The following is a 14,206-nucleotide window of genomic DNA, read 5'->3' on the forward strand; positions in this document are numbered from 1 at the left end:
TCAATTATTTCTTTCTTTTTATCTCAATATTCACATACATACTACAAATAACTCCCCCACACTTTTTCCATTTAGAGGCCAAATAGACCAGGTGCAAACCTGGAGTAAGCATAGAATGAAATTATATTACATTTGAAATGTATTGTATGTCTGCGATTGTCTCAATATGAAATATTCTCATTGTATGCTGTTGGCTGAATTATTATTGCTACATTGCCTCTGATTGATTAAACCTCAAGCCTACACCCCTTTTGAATGAAATTATTATAATTGATTTTGGCAATAAACCTCAGAGTATTTTGAGCATACAAGAAATGTCTGTGCGTCTTACTCCTTTCCGATATAAATCAATGATTAGGATCTGGATAAATCTCCTGGAATGAGTGTCGGTTGAAACAAAAGGTAAACAAAAGGTACATACATCTTTGCAAACAATGTTTTCCTGTCTGAATACATTTAAAATGAAAAATACAGCCTGTGATACCCCTTTTTGCTCTGATGTCCATTTATACTTTTAACTAATGATTGTGTATTTGCTCCATACATGTTATTACTTTATGTTCCTTTTAGTCATTTATTTCGCTATGCGTGGCCAAACTTTGCTACTTTTTATTTACCTTTTTTATATTTAAAATAAGAGGAAAACAGTTAGGAAGGACACATCTGCATGCAGCACATAAAGACATAGCGCATATAAATAAGCACATATACATTATACTTGTCGATTGAGGGAATACCCCTTCATCACCTATAAAAAGGATAGGTAATAAATGTCCAATTGCTGGGCCCTCCATCGATCGCAAGAACTGGGGTCCTGAACCCAGTTTGTCCTCACTGTTCGACTGCAGTGAGGACCTTGAATGGAACGGTCATCGAGCATGGGCGCTGTCACTCCATTCAAAGTGTATGGCTACAGCACTTGGCTGTTTCCATCAGTCTAATAGACATTGAATAGAGCGGCGGGCACATGCTCGACCGCAGCTCCATACAAGCGCCTCCTCACTATGTGGTGTGCAGTTAGGATAGGGGGTTCAGGAACCCCATTTTTGGGATCGGTGGAGGTCCCAACCGTTAGGGCCTTTAACCCCTTCAGCATCAAGGCCTTTGGTGCCTAAATGCCCACATCAAAATTTAATCTCTTCAAAGCAAAGTATGGTTTTATTTGATACTTTATAAAAGCCCAATGCTGCAAAAAAAATAGAATACAAAACCTGTATCTTTTAATTTTCGGTTTTATATAGAGAAATCTAGGCAAAAAAATTGAAAAAATATATAAAGCCTATTATTTTCATCTAACACATTTATGGCATATCTACATTATGTACCATACATGTCTGATAGATGCAGGTCCCAGATCTGGTACTCCCACCTACGTCAGGAATGGAGGTTCCCTGAACCTCAACCTGATGAAGAAGCCGCAGAATTCAGACATGCACGGCCACCTCTATTTATTTTCTATCTAGATAGTTCATGGGGCCCCCGTTCTTGACATAGGTGCGTGACCTAGAGCTGGGAAGCACATCTATCTGATATTTATGGAGGGCAACGTCAAAGACCCCATATTCTAGACAAAATCACATAGTTACATACATATTGCTTAAATATATATTTATATATCAATGTTCATTTGTATTTTGTTCTGTTAGGCTGATAATATATGACCTTTGACATCACTGTGATACTCCACATCAAGTATATAAAAGTTTGTTTAATTTTATTTATGTATTTTATAAATGGAGTAAAGACCTTGTGTGGGACCTTGTAATGTTCACATGTGAATAAAAGGAAACACTTTGCATGATGGGTGCTGTGGATTTCCATTTGTCGGTACAGACATACCTCTATTTTAAGAAAGAAATATAGAAAGCAACATACCACCATTCACTCTAAAAATCCAAAATGTATTTTTATTTAACAACGTCCTTTACTTGTTAGCTTACATCCTAGAGTACATTACAAGGTTTACATTTATAGCAGTCGTGTCAATGAATGCAGTTGATACAACTGTTATTTATCTTGGTTTTCAGTGTCTTCCAAACACTTTCATATACCTGAAGAAAACAAATGCCTGGTCATTATACTGTGATAATATTACATGGATGGCATGACTCTACAGTATCTATTGCACAAAACAATGGCTGGTTATAATAATGAAATAAGCACATGATTTTATATTTCTGTGTTAAAGTAATTCCAAAGTGGCCACGGAAACAAAGAAGTGGCGACAAATAGATGAATTTTCTAAGTTTCTAACAATATACATGGAAAGATCTTTTGTTACAACCGGATTAATTTTACCATCTTATTGTTTATGTCACCTTGGAGAAAAACATCAATTTAAAATTCAATTGCAATGAAATTTGTGATGTCGCTTATGTACATGGAATAGCGCACTCTACGAGACCTACCATTTACATTTTTTTGTAGTAGTCAAACACTGTAAAAAGGGTGTGGGGGAAGGTGAAAGAAACCCAGCAAAAATGCAACATGTAAGACGAGGTTTGGTATTACAAATCTATGGTTCTCTATGTCTACAAGTTTTATTTGTGTTAGTGGGGATACTTACGTAAAACGACTGTGTTTGTACTCATTTTTGTTTGCCATCCATATCCATGGTTAGGCGGGATTCACACGACAGGGTCCCGCCCGAGCCCAAGTGTCGGCCCGTAAAATCGGCCATTTTGCCCGGCCGGTTTGCATAAAGTTTTGCCGGCCAGATCTGGACAGTGACATCAGCGGCAACTCCTGAAGGGGAATCCCCATGTGTTCGGGGATTCCGCTTCAGGAGTTTCCCCTGATGTCACTGCCCAGATATGGACAGAGACATCAAGCGCTCTGTCCAGGAGAGGAATCCCCGAAAACACGGGGATTCCGCTCCTTCAAGGAGCTAAAGTGGGGCTAGCACATAGCAGAGCGGGGAGATACCTCCCTGCTCTGCTATAGTGGCGTCGCTACAGTAGTAGCAGCCGCAGCAGCAGCAGCTGCTAGCGGCGCCATGGAAGGTGTCGGCGGGCAGGGCGCTTTTAAAACAAGTAGGGGAAGGAAGCCAGCGCAGCGCTCCCTTCCACCTGCTGTACACCCCGGCCCTGCCTCACAGCGTACAGCCATTCGTCCGAATGGCATCAACTCCTCCTCCTCACATGCACTCTGCGCTGTGAGGAGGAGGAGATAGAGCGCAAGCGACGGAAAACCCGGCCATCACTCGGGACACATTCCGGTGATGGCCGTGTATTACCCGGCCCCATAGACTTCTATGGGAGCCGGGCGGCCGGGCACCCGGCTGAAAATAGAGCATGTCCTATTTTTTGACGGCCGGGAAAAAAAATCGGTCGTGTGAATAGCCCCATTAGGGGTCTATTATTCCAAATGCAGCCGATTTATGAACGGCCGGCACCCGGCCGGGAAACCCTGTCTTGTGAATGAGGCCTTAGTGTTCCTAGTGTAACAAGTCTGGTAGTACCCTTTTCTCCTGATCGCTATTTAGGGGCACATTACACCACATTTTTAGTGACGGAAGTCAAACGTATAACCCCGTCATATACACCTGTGTTCCATAAAGTTGCATGCGCCATCCTTTGGCTCCCATTGTAAAAAGTGAAGCTAACACTTTTTAAATACAGTAAAAAACAGTTCCGCTCTAATGGCATACATCAGGCCCAATATCTGCTATGGACACATTCAGCGTAAATATGAGACTTCCCTGCCCATACTGTGAATATATATAATAGCTAAATATAGACACTGTAAAAAAGTAATCGTGTTAAATAGTAAACCATAACACTGACCTATGTTTAACTGTACGCTATGTTTTTTCTGCAGTTTTTTGTATTTTTGTTATTAGGGTTTGGATACTGCAGAGTTTTTCTGGGACCCACTGTGGCATTGGGTTGTCCTGCATTAAGGACTGGATTGAAATTAAGGATCTCTCCGCTGCTTTGAGATGTGTTTCAAATTCCTCATCAATGAATGCAGCTTGCCGAGGACGCTTTGCAGAAGGCTGTAGAGTGAAAAATACTTCATGATTAGAGGATGACAATAACCGTGTACATTTATGACTAAAAAAAATGTAATACCTCAGAACACAATATTAACATTTGTTTTATGGCTGGCTTGTACTTTCATTTCCTGTACTTTGCATACCTTCGATTAAAATTTCAAAAGCACCTGGCCACATTGTCACAGCAGCTTTTGATAATTGGTAATGGTAACAAATTAAAAAAAAAAAAACTTAAAACTTGGGGGAGATAAAAGTTACTCTTTATAAATTTGTTACATCTTACTCCAGCGATCTGTCCCCGTAAATTTCAGTTCATCAGTTTATAGAGAAAAATAAAGAAATCACAATTTCTGTACAATACATGTATAAATATGTTTTTTTTTATGTTTCATGTTTGAATTTTAGATGGTATTTGTGAGCTTTAGGCCTCATTTACACGAGCGTGTGCGTTTTGCACGCGCAAAAAACGCTGCGTTTTGCGCGCGCAAAAGGCACTTGGCAGCTCCGTGTGTCATCCGTGTATGATGCGCGGCTGCGTGATTTTCGCGCAGCCGCCATCATATTGATGAGGCTAGTCGACGCCCGTCACTGTCCAAGGTGCTGAAAGAGTTAACTGATCGGCAGTAACTCTTTCAGCACCCTCGACAGTGAGTTCCGAACACAATATACACCAACCTGTGAATAAAAAAAGACTTTCATACTTACCAAGAACTTCCTGCTTCCCCCAGTCCGGGCTCCCGGCCGTTGCCTTGGTGACGCGTCCCTCTCTTGTCATCCGGCCCCACCTCCCAGGATGACGCCGCAGTCCATGAGACCGCTGCAGCCTGTGATTGGCTGCAGCCTGTGCTTGGCCTGTGATTGGCTGCAGCTGTCACTTTGACTGAACTGTCATCCCGGGAGGTCGGACCGGAGTTATCGGTAAGTCAGAACGTCTTTTTTTTTTACAGGTTCATGGATTTTCGGAGCGGAAGTCACTGTCCATGGTGCTGAACCAGTTTAACGCTTTCAGCACCGTGGACAGTGACTGTCTCCTGACGTCGCGTACCCGAACATTTTTTACCGGTTTCGGTCAAAACGAGTTTGGCCGAACCCGGTGAAGTTCGGGGCGCTCATCTCGAATTTGACACTCCGTTTGGATGTTTGTAAACAGAAAAGCACGTGGTGCTTTTCTGTTTACATTCAGGAGTTTGACAGCTCTTGCGCGAATCACGCAGTTCGCACGGAAGTGCTTCCGTGCGGCATGCGTGGTTTTCACGCACCCATTGACTTCAATGGGTGCGTGAGTGCGCGAAAAACGCACGATTATAGAACATGTCGTGAGTTTTTTTCTGCGCACACGCAATGAGCGCAATTCACGCATCGTCTAAACAGCCCCATTGACTAATATAGGTGCGTACGACATGCGTGCAAAGCACGCGCGTCGCACGCGCGTATAATACGTTCGTGTAAATGAGGCCTTAGCCATACACTTACTGTATTTGCTTAAGATAGTAGATTTGATCGATTTATATACTTTGAATACATTACAGACATTTTCTAATTAGAAGTGATCCGAAATGTATATGACAAATTTAAGGTTTATGAACCGATCATATTAATTTTCTTACGAAACTCAGCATGGCTAAAACTCACATTCAACTAATTCAAATCCAGTCCAATGTGAAAAAAGTTTATTCTCCCAAAAAATGGGCAATAATTTTAATTCATGTGCACGGCCGTGATTTTCGGGTCGGCCACGGAGTGACAGCCGTGAGCCGCCCGCAAATCGGGCTGTGCACACGGCCGCGGCCATTATTTTCAATGAGCCTGGACCGCAGAACACGGCCGTAATAAGGCATGCCCGTGCTTTCTGCGGTCCGGGCTCCGGGGCCATGCACGGACTGTGGAAACCATGGTCGCGTGCATGGCCCCATAGTAATGAATGGGGCCCCAATTCTCCCGTAGATTTTTGGTAGAATTGCGGTCGCAAAAGCGCGTTCGTGTGCATGGGGTCTATGGCGGGCGGCTCACGAGAGACACTCCGCCCCCGGCCGACCCGAAAATCACGGCCGTGCACATGGCTTTGGTCGTGTGCATGAGGCCTTATATAAACTTATTAAAATATATATACGCTATATGGACACCTACACATTACACCAACTGGAGCTTTTATGACATCCCATTCTAAATCCATAGGCATTCATATGGATATGTTCCCTCCTTTGCAGCTAAAACAGCTTCCACTCTTCTGTGAATGCTTTTTACAAGATTTGGGGAATTTTTCTCTATTTACCCAGAAGACCATTGTGAGGTCAGACACGGATGTTGGATGATAGATCCTTGCTCGTAATCTCCATTCTAGTTCATCCCAAAAGTGTTCGATGGGGTTGAGGTCAGGGCTCTGTGCGGGCCAGTCAAGTGCTTCCACACCAAACTCACACACAACTATTCCTTGATGACCTTGCTTTTTTGCACTGGAGCACAGTCATGCTGGAAGAGGACCTTCCCCGAACTCCGGGAAGCATACAATTGTCCAAATAAGCCCTTACAAGCAGATACATTTAAATTTAAAAAAATGCTAATTTCTCAAATTTTTGGTGTATTTCATAAATAAACACTGAATGTGTTGACCAAATTTTACCACTAACTTAACCCCTTCCCGACATTTGACGTATCCATACCAGATTCCGCTCGCTTAACTCGTTAAATACCGAGGACAATAGCGACCGCAGCATTTAAATAGTTAGAAAGAGGGGGGGGATGAGCCCCTCTAACAGCTCATCGCGCCCTCCGCAATGCAATCGCGGGGTGGCGATGGTTGCTATGGCTGCCTGGGGGCCTAATGAAGGCCGCCAGGTCTGCCATCTTTGTGCTCCTATTCAGGGCTTAATAGAAGCCTGTCAGAATCATGATATACTGCAATACATGTATTGCAGTATATCGTGAAAGCGATCTAACGATCGCTGGTTGAAGTCCCCTAGGGGGACTAGTAAAAAATTTAAAAATGAGTAAAATAAAAGGATTTTTTTTATGTAAAAAAAAAAAATTCAATTAAAAATAAATTTCAAGTTAAAAAAAAAACCCCACTTTTCCCCCTAGAGCAGTGGTTCCCAATCGGGGTGCCACGGCACTCGGCTCATCCACTGCAAAAAAAAAATATATAATTTTTTTTGCTACAAGCTTCGCCCCAGACGTTGTAGCAGACGTGACGCGCGGACGTCTGTTACGAGTACCGCCCACCGCTTCCCACTAGAAGCCTGACGGAGGGAGAGGAGCCATTAACGTTGTGCCGGGTAAGTATTTTTTTTCTTTAGTTTGTTAGCAGTTGTGTGAGAAATGGAGCCAGGGGAATGCCGGAAGTTGTAGCCCTCTCCTCCTATACCTCCTCTCTCTAATGTCCTCTGATATCCCATAATAACGTCCTGGACATGCTGGTAGTTGTTGTCCTCTCCTCCTATACCTCCTCTCTCTAATGTGTTCTGATATCCCATAACAACGTCCTGGACATGCTGGTAGTTGTAGTTCTCTCCTTTTATACCTCCTCTCTGTAATGTCATCTGATATCCCATAATAACGTTCTGGACATGCTGGGAGTTGTAGTCCTCTCCTCTTATACCTCCTCCCTGTAATGTCCTCTGATATCTCATAAATGCCTGGACATCCTGGAAGTTGTAGTTCTCTCCTCTTATACCTCCTCCCTTTAACCAGTTCAGGACCGGGCTATTTTGCGCCTTCAGGACCAGACCCCGTTTAGCCATTTTTAGCACGTGTTCGTTAAATGGCTATAACTTTTTTATTTGTTGGGCTAACGACGTGATTTTTGCGACGTTTTTTCCGTAGACAATGCAGGTTTTATCGTTTTTATACACACCTTTTTTGCTATTTTAGAATTTTTATTCATAAAGTTTGAAAATAATAGTAAAAAAATAAGCTTTTTTAAGTTTCAGCTATTTTTTTTTGGTAATAACATAGTTTTACCCTAAAATAGACCTTTTATTTGTGATCGTCATTGTCTACCGTAAATGTTAATATATTACATGTCTATATTAGGGTAATTGGGTCAGCGCTAGCGTTACAACAATGATTGGCGGGGGGGGGGGGAACGTTTTTTTTTAGGGTGGGTATTTTATGTGTATTTATTATTTCATTTTTTTTTGCACTTTACTTTATTATTTTTTTTATTACTATGGTCTGTCCCCCAAAGGTCAAAAAAGACCTTTGGGGAACTTTATATATATTTTTTCTTTCTTTTACACCATCTTTTTCCACTGTAACTGGAGCTGCACAGCAGCCCCAGTTACAGGGGAAATAAGCCCTCTCATAGTGATGATTGTCACGAATAAGACTGTGCTGGGTCTAGTAAGACCCAGCAGCAGTCTGTCAGTAACGGCACCCGGCGATCATGTGACCAGTCACATGATCACCGGGAGGAATAGAGACAGCGGCGCGGCCGCTGCCTCTATTCCTATACACAGCGTTCATTGAGCGCTGTGTAAAAAGACATCGGAGAAGACAGAAGCAGCTAAAGCTGCTTCTATCTTCTCCTCAGGGTCCCCGGCAGTCACTGACAGCCGGAGACCCGACATTCAGCTGCCCGATGGCGCGGGCAGCAAGTTAAAACCCGAGCCGTAAAAAGTCTATGGCTCGGGTTTTAAGGACCCTGACCGCTGTAAAAATACAGCCAGCGGTCGGGAACCAGTTAATGTCCTCTGATATCTCATAACAGCCTGGACATGCTGGAAGTTGTAGTTCTCTCCTCTTATACCTCCTCCCTGTAATGTCCTCTGATATCCCATAACATCCTGGACAAGCTGGGAGTTGTAGTTCTCTCCTCTTATACCTCCTCCCTGTAATGTCCATTGATATCACATAATAACAGCCTGGACATGCTGGGAGTTGTTGTTCTTATACCTCCTTATTTATTCCTTACCCAGGAGTAAGCACACTTTCTCTCTGTGATGGTCACTTTACTAGAGGGGCAGATGGTCATTTTATCGTGGGGGGGGGGGGGCGACGACGACTGAGGCTGATGGTGGCTTTACTGGAGGGGGCTGATGGTCATTTTGCGGGGGGGGGGGGCGGAGGCTGATGGTCGGTCACTTTACTGGAGAGGGCTTATTGTCTCTTTACTGAGGGGTCATTATACTGTGAGTGGGGGGCTGATGGTATTTTTACTGTGAGTGGGAGGCTGATTGTCATTACTGTGAGTGGGGGGCTGATGGTCATTACTGTGAGTGGGGGGCTGATGATCATTTTACTGTGAGTACGGCATCTAGAGGGGTCTCTATAGCAATAAGTCATACTATCCCATTTACATTAGAAGCTTCCCAGATTGATCCTATGGGAAGATACCTCTTTCTTAAAAGGGACTATATTAAATACAAAAATCACTATGGCTAATATGCTCCTAACGTGGGACAGGAGCAATGGCTAGCAGACATTGAGACATTCGGGGACCTTTTCTGAAGGCATGACAGTGTTGGGGGGGGGGGGGGGACGACTTGAACTTAGTACTAGACCCAAGTATAGACGCCTCATCGGCACGGTCACATATCTCACATAGAGCTTTGACACACCTCAAGTTTGCATTCACTGAAACGCGATTGGTTGATGTATGGAGAATGCAGCACCCCTCCACAAAAGAGACTAAACTTTTTACTCTACAACTCATGACTCGTACCAATGCCTGGACTACTTATTTTTAGCTGACAAATATTTACAGACAGCCCTCTCCTTGCATATGGGCAATATCAGAATCTCAGACCATGCCCAAATTTCCTTTGAAATATCTCCCTATCCGTAGCTGGATTTGAGATTAAATGACACTGTTAGAAAAAGACACTGACGTAAGCCAAGTAGAATGTAAATTAGACAATTTTTTTGCGTTCAATGAGTTCATATCTCCGAACCCATCCTCTGGTGGACACGCAAAGCCTTCGCTAGGGGAGAACTTATCACACTAGGTACCTGGGTGAAAAAAGCCAGGATTAAGAAATTGAATTCAGTCTTGGAACAAATATCAGTTTGTGAACGTTTTCTAAAGCCATCGCAATTGACCTCAGTAAAAACCACACTGCTGAACAGAAGACTACAGGTGAAGGACATTCTGAATGTAAAGTCTGCTAAATCTCTTCAACTTTTAAATACAAATCTTATGCTCATGGTGACAAGGGTACAAAAGTAATGTCTCATCTCATTAAACAAAGGGATAAAACCTTTATTTGCTCCATAAAACAAAACACAGGTTTGAAACTTAACACAGACCAGATTGCTAATGAATTCCAGAAATATTATTCAGAACTCTATAATATTAACCGTGAATCCCCCCAGGCGCCCCATTCTCCCATTTGGAAGCAATACAAAAATTTGTAAAAGTCCATTGACGTGCCCACCCTGACACCTAAAGAGGATTCCTCTTTAGTAGCTCCATTTACAATGCTGGAACTAAATTAGGTGCTGAAGTTGATACCAAATGGGAAAAGCCCCGGCCCAGATGGCCTGCCGATCATCTATCAAAAAAATGTAAAACTATTCTATCACAATTTGTCACTATGCAATGCGTTGCTAAAAGGCTCCCACTTCCCCCATCAAGCATTAGCAGCCAACATCACAATCCTCCCCAAACCCGGAAAGGATCTGGAAAGGTGCAGCAGTTACTGGCCCATTCCACTTTTAAATTCGGACTTAAAATGGTGGGCTAAAATATTATCTGCACGAATTAACACCTTCTTGCCCCAATTAATAGAGCAAGTAGGATTTGTTCCAGGGAGAGAGGGCAGATTGAATACCACAAGACGTATACAAGCCATCTATTTTGCTAAACACCACAAAATACCTTTATTGCTCCTTAGTACAGACGCCAAAAAGGCATTTGATCGTGTGGATTGGCGCTACCTAAAAAAACTATCCAAATTCGGTTTCCCAACACAACTTGTTTAGTCTACATTTTCCTTATACACCACCCCCACTGCTCGAATCCAAATAAATGGCCTCTTCAGAGCCTTTCCCTATAGGAAATGGAACTCGACAGGGTTGCCCCTTATCGCCCACATTGTTAATTCTCGTAATGGAAACGTTACTTTTGAAGATACGGCAAACAACCTTTATACATGGATTACAAGTTGGGAACTATGAACATAAAACAGCCGCTTTCGCGGACGACTTGCTATTATTCATAACGAACCCTTTAGAGGCATTTTCTCAAGTGCTACACGTATTCACAGAGTTTGGATGGGTATCAAAAATTAAATCAATTATGATAAATCCGAAGCCTTGAACATTACCATACCTTTACAAGATATTGGGTTGATTAAATCTCAATCTCCATTCCATTGGCCAGCAGCTGAACTGCAATATTTGGGTCTGAAAATTACCTCAGATACCAAACAACTTTTTCACTGGAAATATACGCCCCAATATCATAAAATCAAGGACTTCTTACCTAAACTTAAAATTCAATATGTGTAAATTCCATGTGTGTCATGGTTAGGCTAAAAAAATTGACTCACTACATATGTAGTCCCTCAGGTTTTTTATTTGATGCAATCACTCCCACTTGACATACCCACATAATACTTTGTATAGTTTAGATGTCTGAGTTCAGAATGTATATGGAATAATAAACGGCCTAGACTGGCATATGTTCTACTCACAAGGAAAAAAACACTCTGGGGGACTCTCACTACCAGATCGGAACACTTACTATAAAGCTATACAAATGTTGATGTACAAATTGTTTTCAATAAAACGAGTTTAAAAAATAAATAAATAATAAAGCTATACAATTGTGTAGATGAACTAAAGTGGCAAATTTAATTGTATCACTTCCACATGTGGATATAGAACGTCACATGATAGGAGAGAAACTCGCCTCCTACCTTTGGGTCAAGGCGACAATGCCTCCTAAATCGACATTAATAAGTGACCTAACTAGAGGTCTTATCATGGTATGTCAATCTTCGCCAGCAATACATATGCAAAATGATAAACTTTCTGCAATAGCATCGCTCTCAACTCTTCCTTGTTTCATAAATCAGACATTTATGCAGATACCCGAAACATGGTTGCAACTTCAGCCTTTAAAGCTAACCAGGATCTTAGAGACAACTCGAAGGCACCTACTTTACCATTATTACATGATGAATTGCATATAGCCCTACAAGTTTGCAAACACTTGATTTCTCGAACTCATGACAGAGGTTTCTGAGGAGTCTCTGGCACACATGGTTAGAAAACTATATTTTACACACATCCCCGCCTAGGAAATCTCTTTAGAAGGTTTATTCGGGATTGTTATCTGCATTAACCACATTTACTCCAAATTATCTGACAGCTTGGGAAACAGAATTACAACCGGTATTTACATCAGAGGAAATCACATATATTCTCAAACACTCACATGGCTTCTCCAGATGCGTGAGAATGCAGGAAAATTCCTATAAAATACTGCGTTGTTTCTCCTGGACTGACAATTTGAGCCGGTGCACTTGCATAGGCTGGTGGAACAACTGATGAGGGCAGCAGGGGTTGCTGGAAAATAGGAGCCAGTTTAGGGAATATTCTTTCCCGGGGAACCTCTTGAGACCGTTCCCGGATCCTCATGTCAATCCGGGTGGCTAGAAGAATGAGGTCATCCAGGATAGGTGGCAGATCTCGAGTGGCAAGCTTGTCTTTAATCTCAGCCCACCGTACCTGCCAGAATGTAGCCACCAAGGCCTTGTTCCAGATTAGTTCTGCAGCTAGGTTAGGGAACTGAATGGCGTAGTCGCCCACGGAGAGGTCTCCCTCGCGAAGGGTCAGCAGAGATGGAGCTGCAGACGAGACTTTCCTAGGTTCCCCAAATAGCATACGGAAAGTCTGTAAGAAACACTAAGTCACGGGTCTCTGGTCCCTGACGTTCCCAAATGGGGTTCACCCATGCCAGTGCCTTGCTAGTAAGGAGAAAGATTATGAAGGCGATCCTTGGATCATCAGAAGGGAAGGACTTTGCATGCAGTCTGAAGTGGATCTGGCATTGGTTCAGAAATACCCTGCAGGGCCTCGCGTCTCAGTCATAGTGAGGAGGTAGTGGCAGGGAGAATCGGGGGTCGGCACTCTTACTGACAGGAGGAACAGCAGGTGCGGTGAAGACTGCAGCTTGCGCATCCAGCCGATGTGCAATGGCGTTCACCGCCTGGAGAAGCTGGTCCTGTCATGACCAGGAGGTCTCGCATGTCTGCCTGCATGACTTGTGACGTTGTCATGATCTTGCGTTGACCAGCGGGGTCCGTGGTCTGGAGCGTACTGTCACGATCTGTGGGTATGTGGACTACCGTAGCAGCTGGCCAAACAGTGTGCAAAGCCTTTGCACAAGAGTACCTGTAATAGTTCATACAGTAGCAGAGGCTTAGGCACAGATTGAACTTGACGGTAGATAAACATGGCGGATGATACCAGGTGTGGCAGATGACACCAGACGTGGCACATGACAACACGACTCGAACACTATACAGGCAGCAGGGCACGGGAACACTGGTAACAGGATACGACTAAGGGACCATTGGCTAATACGAACATGGAAATACACAACGCTCAGGCAAGGAGTGAAAGGGCAGAGCCCTTTTCATAGTCCAGGATGATCAGGGGCCTAAATAGTAATGAACTTTATGTGCTCATGCTGGCCCTTTAAGGCGGGGAACGAGTGCGCATTGTTGTGGGTAAAAGGGCTGTTTACTTGCAAAATCATTAACCCTTTCATGCTGACAATCTGTAGATTCACGTCCTATCCGCATATACCCCGTGCAGCCAGGGTCTGAATCTACAGACCTCTGCCGGCATAGCGCAGGGGAGATCGCTCCGACGCTGGCGGTGTCAGTGTCCCCGGCTTCCCAGTAACCTGTTCTCTGACAGCCGAACTGATTGGTCCAGCTACAGAGCATGTGATCACCATGATTAACCAATCATGGTGATCTTTGAAAAGTTTGTTGGCAGCAGAAAATCACCTGACACCGATTATTTTCAAATGTAAGGTTTGTGTTTTGGCATACATAGATTTGATCGGTATTAGGGTTTGATTGTGTCAGAGGCACACAGAAGCCACTGTTAGCTGAGCAGTCATTCCCACTGACTGACTAATTAAAGCAGTGTTATGCAGCTTCTATGTATAAATGATACATAGACGCTGCAGCAATAAAACAAAATACAATTTTTAATGAAAACTATTATAGAAAAATGTTTAATATGCAAAATACA

At 43.2% G+C, this 14,206-nt stretch overlaps 1 protein-coding gene across 3 annotated transcripts in view; it reads right to left on the reverse strand.

Moving 5' to 3' along the window:
• Positions 1–1,880: 1,880 nt before the first annotated feature.
• Positions 1,881–14,206, reverse strand: part of FIRRM (FIGNL1 interacting regulator of recombination and mitosis) — a 171,052-nt gene continuing 158,726 nt past the window's right edge. For all 3 annotated transcript variants that reach the window (XM_075833488.1, XM_075833489.1, XM_075833490.1), the window contains 2 exons: positions 3,786–3,997; positions 1,881–2,051 (listed from right to left, as the gene is read on the reverse strand). In XM_075833488.1, the coding sequence (XP_075689603.1) occupies positions 3,803–3,997 (195 nt within the window). In that variant the 3' untranslated portion in view covers positions 1,881–2,051; positions 3,786–3,802. The remainder of the gene's footprint in view (positions 2,052–3,785; positions 3,998–14,206) is intronic.

The sequence above is a fragment of the Rhinoderma darwinii genome, chromosome 7 (genome assembly GCF_050947455.1).
Source record: "Rhinoderma darwinii isolate aRhiDar2 chromosome 7, aRhiDar2.hap1, whole genome shotgun sequence".
In the NCBI taxonomy this organism is placed as follows: Eukaryota; Metazoa; Chordata; class Amphibia; order Anura; family Rhinodermatidae; genus Rhinoderma; species Rhinoderma darwinii.